Source organism: Liolophura sinensis, chromosome 4 (genome assembly GCF_032854445.1).
Source record: "Liolophura sinensis isolate JHLJ2023 chromosome 4, CUHK_Ljap_v2, whole genome shotgun sequence".
Classification (NCBI taxonomy): Eukaryota; Metazoa; Mollusca; class Polyplacophora; order Chitonida; family Chitonidae; genus Liolophura; species Liolophura sinensis.
The window spans coordinates 9,800,135-9,823,757 of record NC_088298.1 but is presented as its reverse complement, the minus strand read 5'-3'; the positions used below and the strand labels follow the sequence as shown (position 1 = coordinate 9,823,757).

General features: G+C 38.8%; 1 protein-coding gene across 1 annotated transcript; it reads left to right on the top strand.

Moving 5' to 3' along the window:
• The first annotated feature begins 1,482 nt into the window (after window positions 1–1,482).
• LOC135464391 (zinc metalloproteinase nas-13-like) lies at window positions 1,483–11,564 on the top strand. The gene is made up of 12 exons (XM_064741819.1): window positions 1,483–1,533; window positions 3,056–3,116; window positions 4,545–4,641; window positions 5,639–5,745; window positions 6,517–6,637; window positions 6,807–6,876; window positions 7,043–7,246; window positions 8,566–8,692; window positions 9,320–9,430; window positions 10,170–10,373; window positions 10,800–10,949; window positions 11,434–11,564. The coding sequence occupies exons 1-12, from the start codon at window positions 1,483–1,485 to the stop codon at window positions 11,562–11,564; spliced, it is 1,434 nt and encodes a 477-aa protein (XP_064597889.1).
• The last annotated feature ends 12,059 nt before the right edge of the window (window positions 11,565–23,623 follow it).

The window sequence follows — 23,623 nt, the reverse complement described above, 5'->3', positions numbered from 1 at the left end:
CCATTATAATGCTGGCCGCTGTCGTATAAGTTAAATAAGAGGCCTCCGTGGCTCAGTTGGTTGGTGCGCTAGCGCAGCGTAATGACCCAGGAGTCTGTCACCAATGCGGTCGCTGTGAGTTCAAGTCCATCTCATACTGGCTTCCTCTTCGGCTGTAAGGAGGAAGGTCTGCCAGCAACATCATCCCTTGTTCGTCATATAATCGTGTGCTGCGAAACCCCAGTTCTATTCGCATTATATTCCCATCCGCATGTAATGCAAATGAACAAGGCTTCATATGGACATGATATGCAATAAGAGATAAACAAAATACAGTCTAAAAATATGAAGTGTCTTAACATTCACACAAATCTTGTTAAATAAAACTAGTGTTTGACTCTTGTGTTTATTTAAGACACTACATCGGAGATTTTTTTTGTCCAAATAACATATTTTCTCCTTCAGTTAAATTTTCTGTATTTACCAAAAAATAGTAGACTCCTAACATTGCTATATACATAGTATGGAAAAATGTGAAAAAGTTATATACCCTTTATAAATTTGAGAAAATTTTCTGCCCATTTGGATTGGTAGCACGTTCACATATTAGGCCGATTTTTTGTGAAAGGTAATTATTTAGACTGCTCTAAAACATTAACAGTCAAAAATCGATTGGATTTGCTGTTATCTTTTTCTTTGCCGAAAATGTTTTTGAAGTATGATTTTCTTACCACTTATCAGAGAGACAAGTAACAGCGTAAGATATATATGTTAGTACTTGTTTGACTCAGCAGCGTTATCAGAACGACATCATAACTAGAGCACCTTCATATTTATGAAAATAGTTTACACAATGTAAACTAGCTGGTTAGCTGGCTCTTTTCTGAGATCTTTTCTTAAAATACTAGATGAACATTTGATGAATAACCACATGTTAAACAGCAATATTTTGTTTTATATTTTGCGGTTATTAAACGACGGGTGTACATAGTTTTAAAGTGAAAAAGAATGACATCATGGCCGCCGCGGCTTATTGATATCACGACAGTAGAAATTTCACACCGATGACATTAAAGTTTAGCCGAGTGGCCCTGTTCTTCCGGAAATAGACGGAAATGTCCCGAAGATGCCGAGCAGCCGCTGGCACTTGATTTACAATGGGGGCGATTAACATGGACTGTGATATGCGGATTTGTGAGTTTACACCAGATAAAATGATGTGGGTATAGTAATACTCGGACAATAGGATCTTTATCACAACATCAAATGACCCCCTTCATGACCATGGTCAATTTAGACACATACACGGTAGATTATACCATAACAGGCTAATAGCATACTTTAAACATCCGTCTAGTCAGAATGACGCTATGACATGGGTAATTAACACAAATGGGTGATGAGGGTTACTGTCTGCGAAACTATAAAAGTGCGGTTCTTGAGCCATCATCGTCACATTGACAAAGACGATACACTTGCTTTCATCATAAAGCAATTTCTATGATGGAGACCGTTAATAGTTGTATCCCTGCCGTGCTGTTGGCTGTTTTGTTGGTAAGTTGTTTTTTTTTTTGAAGAATATCGACTGTATTTCATGCACCACTGAGAGCTGTTGTCTGTTTCTCTCTTTCATGTTAACACTTCAATATATCCCTTTGGAATCTGGTGTTTTAAGCTGTTTTGGAGATGGCCGGGTCTTGTGATTATGAGAGTCTTCTTGAAGCGTTCCTTTATGATTAACGTATTGTGCTCGAAAGTCGAACTTGACACTCAGATTCCTTAAATTCTGTATTAAAATGTTTATCCGTGTACCAGGTTGTCCAATGCTGACTCAGTTGCTTTGTTATGGTTCCCTCACACAGGCAAATTCCGTTGCTACGTTTCTTGGTCACACATCCAAGAATGGTAACGTTGAAGTGTTTGATTTAAACAATTGGAACTATCATAGTCCCCTCTACAATATCCACTCATATTACAAAATATAAAAGAATACAGTATAGCGAGTTAAACCAGATCAACAAGGACGGCTTGGAAATTTGCAGATGGCCACACGTAGCCGGTGAAATAATTACTTTTGGGGATTGTCCTAACTTTTCATGTTCATGGTGGAAGGAATTTATCGAATGTTTTTTTATCGAAGTAGGTATGAACGATAATAACATAGAGAGTAAAACCAGAGCGACAACTGCACTGCAACAGTTGACAAGTGATCACGCGTAGCCGGTGAAATTCGGCCTCATGTCAACTTAACTTTTCTAACAATTCGTGCAAATGATTTAAATAGTAGCTACGCAATCAATAAGTAAAACAAATGTGCACTGGCGTTAATAATAATGTATTAGAAACGCATTATATTGGTGTCCTCAAAATTCTTAATAAGAGATTATTATCTGAAGAGACTTTAGTTGTTTGAAAACACCAGAATGACGTAATATAATTAAAGACGAACAGCATAAAGAGTAAAACCAGCGCAGCAACGACAGCGTGATAGCTGACAAATTGTCGCACATAACCGGTGAAATACAGCCTCCTGTCTATTTCTCCCAGTCAAGATTTTATTCTGCCTGCTTTTATAAGCGCATAAATGTTAGCAAAGTACACGTAACTTAATATCCCAGTCATACGTATGTAATATTACCACGCCAAATCGGTAACATTCTTCAAATAAACAAATCAAGGGGGCTCTGTTTGCAAAACGCTGTTTTTTTCGCTCGAATGTATATGCCAAGTAAAATTACACTGTACTCTATTTCTTTTACTATACATTCTATTTATCAATATAGTACTCTGATGATATGAAAAGTAAAGTGTATTATCCGACTTTTAGTTTAAGGGTATATATCGGTACAACATAATAAAATGTATAGGGATTATGAAATGAGCTCACTGAACAAATAGGTGTTGTGATTCATATATATATATTTGTTATATTATTTAACTCAGCTTCTAAATCACATTGGAAGAAGTCATATATCTGTGCGATACTGATATCAAAGCTCGTGATATTTATCCAGCCTCCTGCCCAGACGTAAGTGAATGTGTTATCAGACTGTAATTGGTCTTTGTTACTTTTCAGACCCTAGGCCTCGTCCAGTCTGCATCCATTGACCAGCTCATCTCAGAAGCTGCCACAAGTCGTAAGTGTCTTATAATTACAAACATATGCCTTCACACGTGGGGAATTTCCGTGCCAAATCACCTGAGTCCAATCCGTGAAAAATAAAGGTTTTACAAAGTCTGGCGTATTATGTAAAGTGTAGAGTTTCACTCAAAATCTGATGTTTTATGCAAAAAATTAAAATGAGGAGAAATATATGTATGTAACATAAAATCTCCATTATCTGTACTCTGATGGTATGGAAGTTTGCAATTCCGGTTGCTTTTGATTGATCAAGTGTGTTGCCGTGTGTTTACAGCTGCATAACTTAACAGAAAACTTAAAAGAAAATGGTCCTGTCATGGAACAGTATCTTGGCCAACAGCAAGCGTAACTTGTAGATAAGAACACTCCATCGTATATACCGTCATTAGTGTCATCGGAAGCTGAGTGGCCGCTTATCACCACATGTGTGTTATTACACCTATCGTGTATTACGGGACGTTACTTAATACACGTATTCAAGACATTAAACCTGAAGTGTGAGCAAACACTAAGCTTAACCTATGATCACCTTTTCCAGTTATAAACCAACATACGCAGTTCAAGTTAAACTATAAGGCGGCCACTTAGTTCATTGTTTGTGAAATATTAACGTGTCACAGCCATGCTATATGTCATTACAGATTACCTCCCTTGTATTAGCTGACACGGTTTTAGTTGGTATAACCGGTGCTCTTGCTACTACATCACTTCGCATTAGTTTCATTTCTGCTACTATACCGTTACCACTTGTGGTGGCATCATTGCTGTTACTGTTTTAATAAGTCAGTGATTCTCAACAGTTTTCTCATGGTACAAAACGTGTAGATACATTTATTTATTTATTTGATTGGTGATCGCCGTATTCAAGAATATTTCACTTACATTTATTTATCTGATTGGTGTTTTACGCCCTACTCACGAATATTTCACTTATACGACGGCGGCCAGCATTATGGTGGGTGAAAACCGGGCACAGCCCGGGGGAAACTCACGACCATCCGTAGGTTGCTGGAAGACCTTCCCCCTTACGGCCGGAGAGGAAGCCAGCATGAGCTAGACTTGAACTCACAGCGACCGCATTGGTGACAGACTCCTGGGTCATTACGCTGCGCTAGCGCGCTAACCAACTGAGCCACGGAGGCCCCTTACTTCACTTATACGACGGCGGCCAGCATTATAATGGAAGGAAACCGAGCAGGGCCCGGGTGAAGCCCACGATCATCCGCAGGTTGTTGACAGGCCTTAATAATAAACTCAGAATTCCTTTGTATGTTAATTTGCACGCCCCATTCGATATGTTTCGTCGTTTGTGTCCATATATTATAGATTATGTATTTCTTTAAAATACATGTTCTTCATAGAGACTCGGCGTTAAACTAGAAATTATCATATTAGAATATATGTTGTTTTTTCTTTTCCGCAGCTGAAGCATTCGCATTTATCCAGGATGATGTGGGAACCGTCAAAGTGGAGTTGGACATGCTGTTTACAGCCGACCAGTGGAGGGAAATCCAGGAATTGTAAGGGACAATCATACTGATAGAAATGAGGATGGATATTTCCATCACGGTATTGTCATTATCATAAAACACGGTAATATTTTAACTACATAACAGAACTAAAGACAAAGGACAAGTCTGGCTCTGATTGTAACATTGAAAGTAGCATAGCTACCCAGTTGGTTTGAAACCTATATCATAATAAATCATTTGGTATTCCGATTTCCTCCATATATAACTCCGTTCCGTCATGAAACCTCTCAGTTTTCCATTCGTTGCATATGTCTTCAGTCATTCTATTCTTTCTCTGTAAATCTCGTGTTTTCTGAATTTAAAGACTAAAATCACAAAAACTTCGAGTAAAAGGTTTCCCAATCTAACTTAACGCGTACAGGTCAAACTGCGTGCCTCAAATGAAAGGTAATTAATAACTTTGAAATGTTCGTAGACTGTTACGGGAAATTTTTACGAAGGCAGTGAAGTGAAATCGCTTTGATGTGATCCGTAAAGTCTGACGTACTTTATTCTACTTTAAATTTAAATGGAACCAACTTCGTTATACCACTTTAAGGTGATCAAGCTTCAGTTTGTATTCTTTGCAGAGACTGGTCATTTAACCCTTTTGGCCTCAGTCAGTGTCATGTTTTCTGAATTTCAAGACTTAACATCATAAGGCTAACGGCAGGTTTTTCAGTTTAATTCAAGACCAACAATATGACACAATACAATAGAAGGCGTGCAGCACATCTAGGTAAACCAAAGCAGCGGCGTCAGTCTGATAGCTGACAAATGGTCACACATAACAGGCGCACTAAGGCATTTATTCTAACTGTTTTATTATCAGAATTCGTTAAAATGTTAATTATAATTTATTAGGCCTCACTGGTTTAGAAATAATGAAAAATGTTGTGTTGTCATCTCATTTAACACACAATAATATTGACACAATTCTATAGAACATTCGTAAACCAGACGTATATAAAGCTGTTTTAAAACAACAGTGCTGTTTTCTTCACAGGAACGAGACGAATATAGAAGATATCAGGACCAAGAGGAAAGCTGTCAGGCCTTTGAACTACAGGTGGACAAGGAAAACTGTCCCCTACACTATCAATCATCAGTTCAGTAAGTCATACCTCAGCACTGAAACGAAACAGAACGCTGTTCGTACCTGAATCGCAAACTGAGTGCCGCGTTATTCTTTAAGTACATGTTATTCTTTAGGTATAGTTCTGCCTTCACGTATTATTCGTGAATGAGAACGATAGTAGGAAGGCATATTAACGTCTTGAAACAAGGCATACACAATGACATTGGTATGAAACAAGACTTACACAAAGACATTGGTGTGGAACAAGACATACACAAAGACATTGGCATACACAAAGACATTGCCATGAAACAAAGCATACACAAACACATTGGCATGAAACAAAGCATACACAAAGACACCGGTGTGAACAAACAAGGCATACACAAAGAAATTGGTGTGAAACAAGGTATACACAAAGGCATTAGTATGAAACAAGGCATGCACAAAGACACCGGTGTGAAACAAGACATACACAAAGACATTGGTGTGAAACAAGGTATACACAAAAACACTGGTATGAAACAAGGCATACACAAAGACATTGGTGTAAAACAAGACTTACACAAAGACATTGGTGTGGAACAAGGCATACACAAAGACATTGGCATACACAAAGACATTGGTATGAAACAAAGCATACACAAAAAATTGGAATGAAACACACTAGTATGAAACAAGGTATACAAAAGCACACATGTATGAAACAAGGCATACACAAAAGTGTTGGCGTGAAAAGTGTAGTTGTAAAAGGAATAACACGAACAATGGACAGTATTTCACCAAGATACATTGTCACATTTCAGATCAGCGGGAACGCCAGGTAATTCAGTCAGCCCTTGGGGATTGGATGAGGTACACGTGTGTCAAGTTCAGGCCGGCTCAGCGGAGTGACAGTAACAGAATAACATTCCAGAATGGCGGAGGGTAAGTTATATTTTATGACTTATGACTTTCAGACTGCTTCAGCCAATGAGTCTACGTTTTTACTTGTAAAGCACCAGTGAAATTAACGTGACACAGAAAATTTATTTGCCATAATGTATATGAATTTTTTTGTGAATATTACTTTAACAGATTTATTTGTCTCTTCCAGATGTTCCTCTTTCGTCGGTATGTTGGGGCGTGGATCACAGCCCGTAACCCTTGGATACGGTTGCCGTCACGTGAGTTGTCTTGCCTAATTGTCATAGTTTGTGTGGAATATGCACACATGTTTTAATTTATCCTTAAATCTGTACACTTTTTCAAACACTATCGTGCAATTTATTATCAAAGCTCCATCCTGAATATAACTGCAGACTTTAATTTTCTTGTGGCGTCACTTTTCAGAAAGGCGTTGTCATTCACGAAGTGGGTCACGCGCTCGGCTTCCATCACGAGCAGACTCGTCCTGACAGGGACAATTACGTCACGATCGTACGTCAGAACATTCCGTCCAGTGTGCTCTTCAACTTCCAGAAGTACTCCACCGGCGTTATCAACACGTACTCAGTCCCCTATGACTACAAGAGTATAATGCACTATGGTGGCACGGTATGAACATATGAAATTCCATTATGGTTTTCTGGAAGCATAGGGAAACAGACAGTTGATCTCCTGTAAATGTTGGTTGTGCAAGGTTAACTTAAGTTTTCCAAATCCAAATGATCAACGTGTGTCAAAATTCCCAGGTCACAACTGTAAAATCTGGCGCCGCTTCGTCACTTTACAGGCCTTATGACATGATGTAATAAAAGAAGTAAATCATAGAAGGCAGTATGATATCTCGCATGAGGTCACATTTAACTGGTGAAATACGGCCTTTATTCTAACTGTTCATGCAAATGCTTAAATAGTAGCAAATTATATGCCCCTTATCGCCATGGCTTAAGTCGAATTAGATAAAAAAAAAAAGGTGTAGTGATGTTAACTGCAATTTATCAGACGTCATTGGTCTTGGAATACTTACAATGCCGTGTTGTCATGACATTTAGCATACAGTAACATTGAAATAATGCAAAAGAACCAGGGCTCGGGGATACTTAGTCCATTAGCAGAACCCTCATCCCTGCCTTTCTGTTACACAGTATTATCGAGTATAATCTGTGGTGTAAGACTCCCATAAAGAAACGGAGTTTACAAGACTGTAAGACGATATAACCTTAACCTTGACAACAGAGTATTCTCGACAAGTGACGTGTAAATTTTCGTCAATTAACGTCACTAATTCTGCTTAAGAATGGTGCTAGCGAACGTATAAGTTACTACCGTTTATCAATTCACATGAGTAGTTATGAGAAAAACCCTCACTGAGGCAAACTGATATGTGGGCGAATTTCATCGATTACGTGTAATCACACTGTCCTCGCTGCTTTGATTTTACCCATGTTCAATTTTGTCTCATAATCCTACAAGAGTATAATAAGAAAAGGGCAAACAGCACAAAGGTAAAAAGCAATGCAGTGCCGACAGTGTGGTTGTTTGCAAATGGTCACACGTGTTACATGAGAAATCGGGGCACTTGTCTATTTAACTCAGGGTTTATTAACTGTTCATGTACATGTTTAACAAAGCAGCAAAATATACGCCCCTGCTAGCACCATGTCTTAAGCTAAATAAGTTACGAAAACCATTGATGATATTTTCAAATTATGCGACGTCATTTGTGTAGACATGCAGACTCTGCCCGGTTTCCTCCCAACTTACAGCTGGCCGCCGTCGTATAAATGAAATATTCTTCGGTACAGCGTAAACACCAATCAAATAAACTCATTCACAGACTAATGCACTATGGTTCAACGGCACGAAGATGCAAAATTCATGCTGTTTAGTCTTTTATTTTGAACAATATCACTGCCTATTTCAAACTTCAGGCTTTCTCTACGAACGGTCGGAGAACAATTATTACTAAGGATCCCCGCTACCAGAACGTCATCGGGAACCGCCAAGGACTCAGTTTCCGGGATATTAAACTGGCGAGCATAATCTACAACTGCGCAGGTGCGGAAGTGACGTGTTTTTATATTCTAACGGTGGTGAATTTGTTAAGTTAGTTTTGCAGTGAACTGTCACCTGTTTTTTTGTTTATATGTTAGCATCCTTAAACCTAGTTTATACAAATGGGTGGAGTCTTTCAAAGGTTTGGATAGGAGTTTTGTTGCCGGTACACAAATTCTACAACGTTACAATTCCTCATGATATTGATACGATGGCTTTACTTAAAAAAGAAACAAAAAACCCAACGAAAAACAAGACAATCGTGTTGACATTATCTCCTCCAATTTCATTCTTTTGGCGAAACATCTACAGATAACATGTTAACTAGCTAGAATTACATAAGTGGTCGAGTCTGTAGTAAATGTATCCCGCCGTAAAAGAATAGTTTTGGTCCACTAAAAGCAAGGCAAGGAAACGTGGGTTTAAATAATCCGCCACCTAAATCATAACGGAGTGTACAATTACTTGACATTATAGAATGGCACAAGTCAGAGCCGAAAGTCATTGCTTACAATGTCCCCTTCTTCTGACTGCTTTTCTCCTGATCTTAACTATATTCAAGTAAAACATTGGGTGCAGTCTTGTAATGACTTTCCTTAAAACCAATTTTACCTTTCAATGTTTACACAGAGAACTGTCCCCAGAAGTCTTGTCCGGGGGAGGGATTTGTGGGTAAGGACTGTCGATGCTGGTGTCCCGGAAATCCGGTGCAGGACTGTGACGGAGGAAGTGTAGTGACAAGTAAGCTTAATAAAAGCCACGAAATCTAAATTAAAACAAAGTAATACTATTTGTTTTGGATATTTTAAATAAAGAAGCACATATTTATATTTAATATCATTATTGGGCAAACAGTCTATCAATAGTACCAAAATATCTGATATAGGGAGCTATATAATTCAAAGTTTTAGCTGTCAAATGTTTGGAAACTGATAAGCAAAAATTTCGAGATCCATCTCAGTCAGACCACAAAACGCATGCGCGGTGTATTGGTGTGGTGTGACGATTATTACCACAAATCTAACTGCATTCCTCTATGATTTAAATTTATAGTCGAAAAATAGGATCATCGACAGGAATATAAGTAATTTGTTTTAGCTGTATAATTAAACACTGCAGACCCTGGGTCATTCTGTGGTCCTTTCAACAAAATGCTGAGACATGTTTACGTTTGAGCTTGTGTATATATATGTAGCTGTTCTTTGCTTCTGTTATGGTTGGTTGATGTAATAATGTAACCTTAAGATGATGTGATTATTAACCCAAAACAGACAACAATACAATGCTTCAGTTATGGGTAGTGTTAATAACTGGCTACAAATATCCGGAAATCAAACACCGAGCAGACCATGTTCGAGGTTAACATAGACAGGAAGTTCATCGAATACAGAGGAAGAAATACTGCTGTCAGTTGCGGAGGTGGTCCACCGTATTCATCACATTTTAGTACAAAGTGCGTGTGTATCTTGTTAACTTTCAGCCCGTAAGCCCGTCGTCACCCCTCGCCCCACGACACGCCCCACGACACGTCCCACCACCAGGCGACCCACAGGGAACTGTATAGATGCCAACACCCACTGTGCCAGCTGGGCATCTCAGGGCGAGTGTACCAAGAACCCCGCATACATGAAGCTCTACTGTAAGAAGTCTTGTAACACGTGTGGAGGAGGCAGTGTTATTACCGGTAAGGGACTGTTAAGGTAATTAAAGACGTACATCATAGAGAATAAAATCAGGGCAGCGACGACAGTGTGATCGCTGGCAAATGGAGGCACGTGACCGTGAAATACGGTCTCTTGTCAGTTTACCTCAGGGTTTTATTCTAACTGTTCATGTAATTGCTTAAAAAGTAGAAAGCAGCAGGCGTCTTCTGGCCTGAACTCTGGGACCTTGGTAAACCTGTAGTTTAAGTCCAGTTTTACGCCCCGAGAACGTTAAAAATGTTTTCCACTGTGTCCAATGTTAAACCACATCACGTATTCCGTATTAAGAAGTAAAAACCAAGCTATTTATTAAATATTACTATCTTGGATAATTTCGTTCATCCATCGGCTGATCACATCAAGGAAAACAATTCATGTCCAAGATTTTCCCGTTGTTGTTGTCACAGAGCGCTGTACCGATGCCCGCACAACTTGCTCCTACTGGGCCAGGTCGGGTTTCTGCAACTACGGCTATTACAGATCCTACATGAGACAGACCTGTCGACGCTCCTGTAACTTATGTACCTCTTCCTCGGCTGCTGCGGCTGGCAGAAGTGGTGCGTTGACCTGCTGTTGTCGTTGTTTAACAGCTGATTCGCGAGATCTGTGAATTTACATTAATATAAAATTAAGTATAAAATATAAATTGTGACGCACATTTAATCATATTTGATGATGTGTGATCATATTTGGCGTTTTAACAGAAAACGCTTTACACCTGAGAAGTACCAAAAATTGGGGTATTGCGGTGACGATTGATCATTCACTTCTTTTTTCATCTAAGTGAATGTTTCTTTCATGTAGAAAACTTTGTAAGACATTTTCCTTGCCGGATGTATAGTTAAATTTTTCGGCAACATTCACGCAGACTCTTTCTCAACCCCAAAATAATCGTAGCACGCTGCAATATTTTCGCAATGATATCACTTGATGTACATGTAATCTAAATAGAAACAACGTGTACAGTGTCCTTTTACGTTTAATTTGTGGCATAATTAGGGCATGATTACCATTTGTCAACGCTTTTCTACATTACCACAGGTTCAGGGAGCTGTACAGATTCTAACGCAAATTGTGCTTACTGGAGTCAAACTGGAGAATGCTCGAAAAACCCGAACTACATGCTTCAATACTGCCGGAAGTCGTGCAACAGCTGCAACACAGGCAAGTAATGATGTCAGATCCGGTCACCTGACAGATGGTCGTTCCCAAAGCCTTTCCAACGCTGACGCCGTAGCTTAGCTTGTATAAAGAGGACTGATAGACTCTGGTTTCAAGACACTACATTAAGATAAATCCAATCTGTTAATTTTAACAGAAAGTCTGTTTTCTGACTGATTTTTCTTATTATAACATAATACTCTGTCCTAGTCAATACAATATCCGGTTAGTCTGATGGTATCTTTACGTTCAAGTAATAGAATATGTGTGTTATGTTTAACAGAATAATCTGCTGCAGGTGTTCTTGGTCTATAGAGGACATGTTACCTTCCATTACTGGGAACTTGTTGTACACGTGTCAGACTTTATGTCTTGAGAGATACTGTATACTATGGAAAACCAAATCGAAGTTTACTTCAGAAGTTCTGGAAAGGATTATTGTAATATGGCAGAAGTTTGTCTGTGCAACCCATGTATCGTGTTTCGGATCTCATGTTATTTCGGATCTCATTTACCGCCAAAAACGAGGGGCCCAAAATACAAGGCAAGTGTTTGTAAGGGGAGTTAATGGTCATATTTATACTTTTGTTCAAACGTCCAGTTCATTTTTAAACTTACCAACGAAATGAGATAAATTATTCCACGTTTTAGAAAACGAACTGGATCGCAAAGACGTGTGGACATTTTATAAGTATAAATGCATTAGACACGACAACGTGAACAAGAGAGTACACAGATTTGTATTGGTTAGCAACAAGCGGAGATTTCCTCTATGCACGGGTATTTGACAATGTTTATTTTTAAGATGGGTAATTGATGTGAGAAAAAAGTTTTAGCCTTTGAGGATGTGTATAGGTTTGATATGTACACTGGTGTTGTAAATAAACCTCAGGAGAACATGAATTCTCATCTATATCATCTATTAATAATAAGTATTACTGGATATAAATGACAGTGTGGAAGCATCTCCACGACTTGTTGTTTTTAATAAAATAAAATTTTTTATATTACACAATCAAAAATTGTTATAAGTTTAGTTCTTCTTAGAGTGATGGCTATCATGCTTAGATGGATTGGCCTTGCCATTATTGACATGGATCGTCTCATTTTGGTTGACGACTGGTATACGAATGGCTGTTTCGTCGCACATATTATGTTGCTCATTTTGTGGCAGTAAACTCCACTTGCCGTCATACATTTCATTCGCTAGTACACACGATGTGGGAGTTACAGTTCCGACTTGGAGAATGTTTATATTCTCTCACTTTCACTGTTTGTGACATTTGGTGACAATAAGCGATTGATAACGAACGTGTGGCCTTTTGCGTAGTTTCAAGCTGGTGTAGCCGTTAATTGACGTTCAAGCTGTACTCAATAATATTTCACTTATACGACGGCGGCCAGCTAAATAGTGCTTATGTATAATAGATCGATAGTAAAATAGTATGTTAGTAACTTGTCAAAGGTCGGTGGTTTACTCCGGGCTCTCCGGTTTCCTCTACCCATTAATCTGACGGCAACCGCCTAGAATAGCCAATCCAATTGAATGGATTTCAGTCAAACAATCTAATAAATATATACTGTGTTCGGTTGGCTATCGTCCCCCGAACCAGTCTTCACAAACACAGGATGAGTTTCTAGTTAACTTAGACAATAGCCTCAATTCAGCTCCGACAGAAAACCCAGACGCCTTGATAATTATGGGTGATTTTAATGACAGGCGTGTTGATTGGTCCAAATGAGTGAACAAAAAATGAAGTTGTTTAATATTATTACAAGTAAAAATTTATTTTGGTTAATTAATGAGCCCACAAGATATAGCAATGGAACTTCATATATTTTAGATTTAATCATAACAGATAGTATCGGTTATGTGACTGAATATGGAGTAGCTTCGCCAATGGTCAACCTTGACCATTGTTCTGTATATTGTACCTTAAATATTCTGGTAAATGATAAACCAAGAGCATATAAAAGACACACATGGGATTTTAAATGTGCTGACTTAATACAGCTTCAGTGAGTTATCTCTACCACTCCCTGGGAAGCCGTGTGTGACATATTCGATGATATGGATGATAAACTGTATGTTTACAACAATCTTTTTTTTTTATCTTCTTGTGCGGAAGCAAAAACAAATAAGCAAGTAACAATACGACCAAGAGATAAACCATGGATGACAAATGATGTTCGTTATAAATTACGAATAAGAAATAGATGTTTTAAAGAATTTAAGAGGACTAAGTCAGAGGAAGACAGATTTCGATTTTATATATCTAGGCTTGAAGCTAATACCAGTAAGAGAAAAGCGATATTAAGATATGGTGAAAAACTAAGGGGGAAACTTTCTAATCCCAATTTAGATGCCAAGTCTTACTGGTCTATAATGAAATCTCTGCTGGGTTCAAAAAGGAAACCACCTCTTCCTTCTTTAATCGTTAACGATAAAAATGTATCAAGTGGTACTGGGAAAGCTAATGAGTTCGTTAGATTTTTTGCAAGCCATTCAACTCTTCCGTCAGTAATACCAGTTTTACCTCCATTCACCTATTATACTGCTGCACGCCTTAACGGTTACAAACAAGTGAAAGGGAAGTAGCGGATTTTCTGTCCAAACTAAATATTAGGAAAACTTCTGGTGCTGATGGAATTAGTAATTTCATGCTAAAAAATGCAGAGGAAAATATAGCACCTTACCTCACTAAGCTATTTAATTTCTCACTTCAGTCTTTCCATCAGATTGGAAAATATCTAGAGTATGCCCTGTCTTTAAAAAGGGAGACAGACATGATATGTCAAGTTACAGACCAGTTTCTCTACAGCCCTCTCTCTCTGAAGTCCTAGAAAAAGTAGTATATAAGCACTTGTATGAATATTGTATTAACCATAACCTTCTAATATCGAATAATTCTGGATTTAAACATGGCGACTCGACAATATGTCAGTTAACTAAAATTGTACACGATGTATACAGAAGTCTGGATAACGGTAATGATACGTGTTTAGGTTTCCTAGATGTAAGCAAGGCTTTTGATAAAGTCTGGCATGAGGGTCTTTTGTTTAAATTGAGCCAGTTTGGTGTTGGGGACTCATTACTGACATGGATTAAGAATTATTTATCTGATAGAAAAATTAAAGTTTGTTTAAACGGAGTAGATTCAGATATATATTCTATTCAAAGTGGAGTTCCACAAGGCTCCATTCTAGGACCGCTTCTTTTCCTGATTTTTGTTTTTTTTTTTTTTTTTTTTTTTTGATTGGTGTTTTACGCCGTACTCAAGAATATTTCACTTATACGACGGCGGCCAGCATTATGGTGGGTGGAAACCGGGCACAGCCCGCGGGAAACCCACGACCATCCGCAGGTTGCTGACAGACCTTCTCACGTACGGCCAGAGAGGAAGCCAGCATGAGCTGGACTTGAACTCACAGCGACCGCATTGGTGAGAGACTCCTGGGTCATTACGCTGCGCTAGCGCTTTAACCGACTGAGCCACGGAGGCCCCTTTTCCTGATTTTTGTAAATGACATAAATGCGAACATTGAATGTAATATCAGTATTTTTGCTGATGATACATCTTTGTCCGAAGACATGACTGAGTTTATTACATCTGAAAATAAAATAAATCGAGATCTAGGTCGCTTGTCACAATGGGCCAAACAGTGGTTGATAACATTCAATGCACAGAAAATTGTATACTTACTTGTTTCCTTAAAAATGAACCCGATGTACCCAAAACTGTATTTAGATGGTATTGAAGTGAAGAGCGTTCAGTACCATAAACACCTTGGTATCATTCTACAGCACGATGGTAAATGGGACGAACACATAAGATCACTGGTAAATAAATGTAATAAGAAATTAGGTATTATAAATAGAGTGAAGAGGATATTAACAAGGAAGTGTTTAATAACTTTATACAATAGCCTCATTAGATCTACAATAGAGTATGGCGACATATTATATGATAACTGTAGTATTGCGCTTTCCCAAAAACTGGAAAATGTTCAACGGCTCGCGGCTTTAGTTTGTACGAGTGGAATGCGTCGTACATCGGATAAAGCTCTGCTGAGTGAACTCAGTTGGACGCCACTATATGTTCGGCGTAGACAGCATAGGATTCTGCTATTTTTTATAATTGTAAATGGACTTTTCCCGCCTTACCTACAGTCCCTATTATCAAGACGATCAACAGAGTATAATGCATATAACTTAAGGTATAATGAAAATTTACGTATATTTAGATGCTGCCTCAGTATATATAAATCTTCCTTCTTCCCGAAAACAACTAAGGACTGGAATAATTTACCTAAACATATTCGCCATTCTTCAATTAAAGAACTTCGAAAATTTCTATCTCCATCAATTATTACTGCGTCTAGTGATTTAATATCGTTATATAATGACTTTAGCAACTTTTCATCTGTCCAGCACTGCAGAATGAGAATGGGACTCAGTGCTCTTCGGGCAGACCTTTTTAAGTATAATATTATCGAAGATACTACTTGCCATTACTGTAATGATACATGTGAAGATACCTTTCATTATTTTTTTATTTACTCTCAATTTGCCACCCATAGGAACCACATGCTATATACTCTCACACAAATTATTTCACCAGGTGTAAATTATTCTGTTTTTATTCTACAATGGTCACGATATATATGTAATATACTTTTGTTTGGCTCTAAATTACGAAGATAATAAACTTGTTTTTCAATATGTGCATAAATTCATCAATGATACAGAAAGGTTTGATGACCATGGTTCATGCTGGATTCCTCTCCGGTCGTAAGTGGGAAGGTCTTCCAGCAGCCTGCGGATGGTCGTGTGTTTCCCACGGGCTTTGCCCGGTTTCCTCCGACCATAATGCTGGCCGCCGTCGTATAAGTGAAATATTCTTGATTACGGCGTAAAATACCAATCAAATAAATAAATAAATAAATAAATGTAACCATGGTAATGGTAATAACGATGTTAACATTGTAAATAATAATTAATTTATTTCAACTTATATTCCGTTATCTGTAATATGTATTTGCATATTTATATGTATGTACTTCGTTAGTTATTATGTTGTTAATTGTTGCTTTGAGGAGATCTTCGTAGTAGCCATTAGGCTGTGAGAAATCCTCGTTAAATAAATAAAGAATTAAATTAAATTAAATTAAATGTAGCTTGCTTCTTTCCTACATCGTTGGAAACTGTTGACTTCTTCTCTTTGTATGATTCCATCCTATTTTCGTACTTTATATACTTTCTCGGTTATTTTGGTAGTTTATGTTATACGCCGTTTTTGGGAATTGGCCTTCCGATTACTGAGCCGGAACGTCCTCGTTGGTTGACGGCTGTTTCGACCCACAGAATCGCACAAGTGAAACCTTTTTTCGAGTATGTTGTTAAAGGAAAATGAAGTGCATAAATAAAGGCACGCCGTCATATATTTGTAAAACATCCCTTAGGATGTGCGATTTCAATGACGTCAGATCTGCATCCCGATGAAAATGTATACCGAGACCAGCCATAAAAAGATTTCAGTGTCAAGAGAAGAAACCATGAGAATTATTACCAAAATTGTTTGTTGTGAACTGGTAAGGAGTTGAGCTTGGTGTCCTGCACACAAATTCGTCCTCAACCCAAGGCCAACCTGTGTATAAGATTTCATCGCAATCCGTACAATCTTTTCACATAAAGTAGCTCACAAACATGCAGACAGACAAGTCACAGAAAAAAACATAACAGAATTGGCATAGGTGTCAACGAAACGGATACTTGTGCAGTGTCTAGTTAAATTATTCGTCTGCAATACAACAGATAAAGGCAGAGAGCTTTTATTGCCATTTGTGCTTATTTGTTCTCATGATGATAAAACTCTTCAACGGTCCTCTGCGGTAATGGACGTATTTCAGAGAATATTACCCTGAAAATTAATCCTGTTTCTTTCCCCCCAAGAATTCGTAAACATGCTCAGGTAAATTCTTTTTGATATCTGTAAATATTCCTGAACAAAAATTGTCGTAACTGATTGCCTTGGTTAGAGTTCTTTGCGTCTGCTTTGCTGGTTGTTCGGCTTGTGAACTTAGCCTTCCCGAGGCTTTGTCCTTTTATGTTGATTTCACACGTTTATTAAATGTCATAACACAGGGTTTTAAATAATTCTAGACCTATGACGTCTTAGAAAAACGCATTTAACATCACTGCGTTTTTTACCAGCCTGCTTAAGCCACCATTCTGGGCAGCCTATAAGTTTATTTCTTCATTTATTTGATTGGTATTTTACTCCACCTTCAAGAATACTTGACGACAATGGCTAGAAATATGATGGGGAGAAACCCGCCATATATAGTAAGTCAGGTACCTAAGTCCCACATCAGGCCGTCCGACGGTGAAACAATACCGAAAGTAAACTGCCAAAAGACCAGTTTAGGTAAAAAAATAAAACTCGGGGCTCAATAGATAGAACTCTATCAGTATAATTTTCAGCTTTCCACAAAGTCTGGGCTTTTCCGCAGAGCTTACGTGATGTTTTATGGTACATGCATGGCGTAATTGATGCCGATGAAGTGGCAATCATATGCCTTCTTCTCTATACTTCAACATGTGGTGACCATTTTATTGTAGCCCGTGCTATGGCGACCACATGATCTCCAGCATCCGGGTTACAGAATCCGATGATGTATTTTATGGATTGGCTGAGTTCTCCACAGGGAAGCTCTTACGCGCTGTGCGGCCTAGCAGCCTCTGCAGTGGGGAATAATGAGGTTACAACGAGTTAACTCAATTGACCGAGTAAATGAGTTTCATAGCTGCGGAAGAGAGGTTCGCATTACCGTACGATTACAACAGTAAATGGGCCATTGATCTACGGGAAAGAGAACACGAGGTGTTGGGTCTGGGTCTGAATAAATTGCGACCTTGGAAAATAAAGTTCATTTACTATTCCCAGCATAAACCTTTGGATGGTCGTGGGTTTCCCCCGGGCTCTGCCCGGTTTCCTCCCACCATAACGCTGGCCTCAGCCGTGTAAGTGAAATATTCTTGACTACGGCGTAAAACACCAATCAAATACATAAATAAAATATTCCCAGCATAAATGTAGGCTAAGCTACTTCTAATAAAATAGATTTTCCACCTGTTGAGATATTTTCAAGTTATACATGAATCTAGGGGGAGGTCCATTAGGCACCATTGTATCGATTGTACGATGCGACTTTATCAAATTATTGTTAGATTATTGCCGACTTATCAATGCTATACTTTTCCCCGTCGACAGGCCATGACATTTACCCGTGTTCAAATACCCTCGCTGGGCCAGCGGCACAACGGTAATTACACAACTAGGACAATTCCATATTTAATTCCGAGGACGATTATCGCGGGCAATTTAACACAGCTGGTGAATTCTCCGCTCTGTCTGGCTACACGCCGTTGCTGTTGTCACCATGTCGTATATACAGTCAACTTGCAATAACAAGCGCCTCGAGCACACCACTCCCAGTGTGAGTTATAGAACACTCTGGCTGCCAGTTCGGGATACAGGTCGTTAGAGCGTCGATCTCTTGTATCACTGAACCAGTCGGACAAGAGAGCAAAACGGACTACAGCAGGTAGACATCCCGATCAGCAATTCCCTCTGTGACTTTCCTCCGAACCTAAGTACGCAAAGCAGGACGTACTTTCAGCCGGTTTGCAATTACAACAGCGGTGACCAGGGTTTTTCTAATTCGTATGAGAGAAGCGGCTAATAGGCTGAAAGACAAAGAACAGGTTTGTTTTACTTCTTTTCCGTTGGTGTCTCAGAATCTATCGATATTATTTATTATGGAATGATATTTATTTGTTTGAGTTGTGCTTTACACCGTGCTGGAGAATATTTAACTTAAAGGACGGCAGCCAGCATTATGATGGGGGAAACCGGGCACGTGGAAACCACGACCATCCGCAGGTTACTGTAAGACCTTCCCACAAACGACCGGAGATATGAAATGACAGTTTATACAATTATCTAAACAAATTTCAGCGACTTTATAGATTGTACTCAACATTGAGATGGTGTAGATACTGTGACATACTGTATGTATATGAAGATTGATTTGATGGCCTATGTTGTAACAGCTGCTATAGTTGACATTTGTTATACCGACCCGTATACGCGTACATACAGAGCTGTCATCTTCTTCATTTGACAACCTAACTAGGCTAGCAGGTTACAGTCTATTAGTTATAGCGAATGTTTTTCAATCGTAGGGCACACACAAGGTGCGGTTCAAACCCGGCTTGTCATAATGATTTTGTAGTTTTGACTGGATGTGGGGATTTGGTGACAAGAAGCCGTCTATCGTGTGGCCTTTTACCCAACCTAACATTCTTTGACAACAAGGTGCTTGTCAGCAACTCGCCAAATGTTGGTGGTTTTCGCCGAGCACTCTGGTTTCAGCCAGTAATAACACTGGCCGCCATCGTTTAAGCGAAATATTCCTGGTTATGGCGTTTGCACAACGATTTCATCACCCTGCAACACTGAAAACTGACACCTGCTTCTCTTTGACTTGTTACCTGCTTAATTTTCTATTTATATAATGATAACAGAAAAGCAAAAAGAAAAAAAACCCAAAGCCAAAATATATGGTTAGCAAAATATAACAATTTTGATACTTTTCCAGGATATCATTTCAAACTAACACCAGGCGGGTCAGATTTGTTAACTTACTGAGATTGTTGTGTGTTCGTCTGTATAACTTGGTAATTGTGTTTAGTGTTCTGTATAACTTGGTAATTGTTGTGTATTCGTCTGTGTAACTTAGTAATTTATGTGTATTTGTATAACTTTATAATTGTTTTGTATTTGTCTGTGTAACTTAGTTATTTATGTGTATTTGTATAACATGGTAATTGTTTTGAATTCGTCTGTGTAACTTTGTAATTTATGTGCATTTGTATAACTTTGTAATTGTTTTGTATTCGTCCGTATAACTTGGTAATTTTGTGTATTCGTCTGTATAACTTGGTAATTGTTGTACATTCGTCTGTATAAGTTGGTAATTGTTGTGTATTCGTCTGTATAACTTGTCAATTGCTCGGTATTCGTCTGTATAACTTGGTAATTGTTTTGTATTCGTCTGTGTAACTTAGTAATTTATGTGTATTTGTAATTGTTGTGTATTCGTCCGTATAACTTGGTAATTGTTTTGTATTCGTCCGTATAACTTGGTAATTGTTGTGTATTCGTCTGTATAGCTTGCCAGTTGTTCGGTATTCGCCTGCACAACATGCGAATTTTGTACTCGCCTGTATAACTCGCCTGCTAAAGTCGTATTCTGTTTTTTTTTCTAAATGAGTTACATAATCATTTGCATATCATATGACTTGACTTGTTAGGGGGCTCTAAATTACTACTCTGATTGATTCACCAAACAAAAGAAAGAGCAATACAAAACATTTGACATCAGTGGATATATGGCGAAAGAAAAACTCCAAAAAGTTTGCTGTATCCCTTACAAAATTCAGTCGATGAATTTAAACCATTATTGCTTCCCACCTCCCACAAGGGAAGCTGGCAAGATTAAACATGCCCGTGTGGACTTGTTAAATACATATTTCGGTAAAAAGTGAGCAATCTTTTTTTATGGGGAGTCAATACCATAGACTTATCCAAAATTAAAAAGCTGTATGCTCACGTGTTAAAAGTAACACCGAAGGGCTGAAATCTGTGTATAACCCCCATAAAAGGATATTAAACTTTTGGTTGAACTGTTTACTGTAATGACTGGTTTCTTTGTCTCCGTTTATATGCATGTTAAATATGACATTATTGGAGCCTCTCACCGGTCCGGTGGTTATGTTGGCTCGAGTCGTACGTGGAAAGTTCTTCCAGCAACGAGTGGTTTGTTGTGGGCCTCACCCCCGGGTTCTCTCAGGTTTCCTCTCATCACAATGCTCAACGCAGTCGCATAAATGAAACATCCTTGCGAACGGCGTAAAACACCAATCAGATAAATAAACAGATCACAGTCTTCTTTGTCGGTACATCTGTATTTTTTATTTATACAGGGAACACAATGGTCATGGGTTTCCTTCGGGCTCTCCCCGGTTTCCTCTCACCAATATGCTGACCGCCGCCGTATAAGTGAAATATTCTTGAGTGTGGCGTAAAACACCAAGCAAATCAATAAAGCAATATACAGGGAACAATTTTTTACCTTCGTGGGTAGCAGCGTTACTCTTCCGCCCCGTTACAAACTCTTACTCTTTATCAAGACTTTTGACGTCATGTTTCAGTGTCAAATTGACGTTCAACTGCTTCAGTGTTTTCCGTTCAACAGGCTGGACGGTCTCAGTACAGATCATTATGGTCGAGAAGAACCGAGGTAGAACGGTTTTCATTGGAGCATGAAGGGAGAATCAGGTTTTATATTGACGGACACTCTGAGTACTACTGAAAACTATGTGTCCATTTACCTGCCTTAGACTGTTCCTCGTGTCCATCGTGAGTACTCTAACTGCGAAATATATGTACTCAACAAAAATATAAACCTATGACGTAATTTTATATTGTTTCCTCTTAGTATTAAATAGTGTATTAACTCAACAATTAGGGTAAGTCTTCATTACCAATTGTTGTTTTAGGGGCCTCCGTGGCTCAGTCGGTTAGCGCGCTAGCGCAGCGCAATGACCCAGAAGTCTCTCATTAATGCGGTCGCTGTGAGTTCAAGTCCAGCTCATGCTGGCTTCCTCTCCGGCCGTACGTGGGAAGGTCTGGCAGCAACCTGCGGATGGTCGTGGGTCTCCCCCGGGCTCTGCCCTGTTTCCTCCCACCATAATGCTGGCCGCCGTCGTATAAGTGAAATATTCTTGAGTACGGCGTAAAACACCAATCAAATAAATAAAATAAATAAATAAATTGTGGTTTCAATTTTCACCAAATTTTCACATTTTAGGGCAATAGTCCAAGAGCTATGGCAGAGTGAAAACAGCGTGGTGGGTAATGACATGGCTGTGAGCTGTAATTACCGAAAACACTCTGGTTTCACGTTGCCATAGCCCCGGCATTATTGCTCTAAAATGTGAAAATCTGGTGGAAATTGAAACCACAACTGATAATGAATAATCTACTTACCGTAATTTTTGAGTTAACACGTTATTTAATATTAGGAGAAAACAATATAAAATCGCTTCGTGCGTTTATAATTTTGCTGACTATATGTATGTGTGCTTGGGGTTTTACGGCGTACAGTTTCTGTCATATGACGACGAGGTACATGTGCATACACTGTGTCTTCTTGTAGCAGAGCGAATCTATGCTGCCAAAGTGCTGCCGCCACTGAAGTATCATGCCCAAGACACCAGGCATGGTACACACCTAGTCACATTATACTGACACCGGGCCAACTCAGTCTTGTTTCGTTGCTCTAGCATCTCAATGCTGAGCGCCAAGCTAGGCAGCAACAAGTACCAATTTTAAAGTCTTTGGTATGACCCAATCCGGGTTTGATCCCGGCTTCGAGGCGGACGATCTAACCATTAGGCCACCGAAGCGATCCTCTACTGCAAATTAAGTTGTTATGTCAAATGTGAGGAGCACACAGTATTTGGAGTAATTCTAAACCATTAACGTCTAATGAATTGCACTTAACATCACTGCTGGTTTTTTTTACCCAAGTTTGCTATGGTGCTATGCAGCGTGTAATTTACTAATGTCTAAGCATTTAAATGAGCAGTAAAGTAAATTGACAGGCGACCGTATTTCACCGGTTACGCGTGTCCACTTGTCGTCGCTACTTTGGTTTTACTCTTTGTGCTGTAAGCCTTTAATGATATAATTACACCATATCTAATTCGAACTGTTGGATTAGATCGCCGCGTTGGATATATGAACAGTTGCCATCAAAGCGCAACCCAGATATAGATTTTGATTATCGACAACTTATAGCTAGCATGATACACAATTTGGACATTAATTTTATTTATTGGCGTCTTTGAAACATCATTAAAAACTGTTCACTGCTTCTTTTTACATGAATCTACATCATTTTCATAGTTTATATGCTTTCTTTGTTCCTTTAGGAAGTT

Coding starts and splice junctions, on each gene's coding strand:
- LOC135464391 (XM_064741819.1), top strand. CDS start 1,483: ATGGAGACCGTTAATAGTTGTATCCCTGCCGTGCTGTTGGCTGTTTTG. Junction 1,534..3,055: donor TGCTGTTGGCTGTTTTGTTG/GTAAGTTGTTTT, acceptor GTTACTTTTCAG/ACCCTAGGCCTCGTCCAGTC. Junction 8,693..9,319: donor CATAATCTACAACTGCGCAG/GTGCGGAAGTGA, acceptor ATGTTTACACAG/AGAACTGTCCCCAGAAGTCT.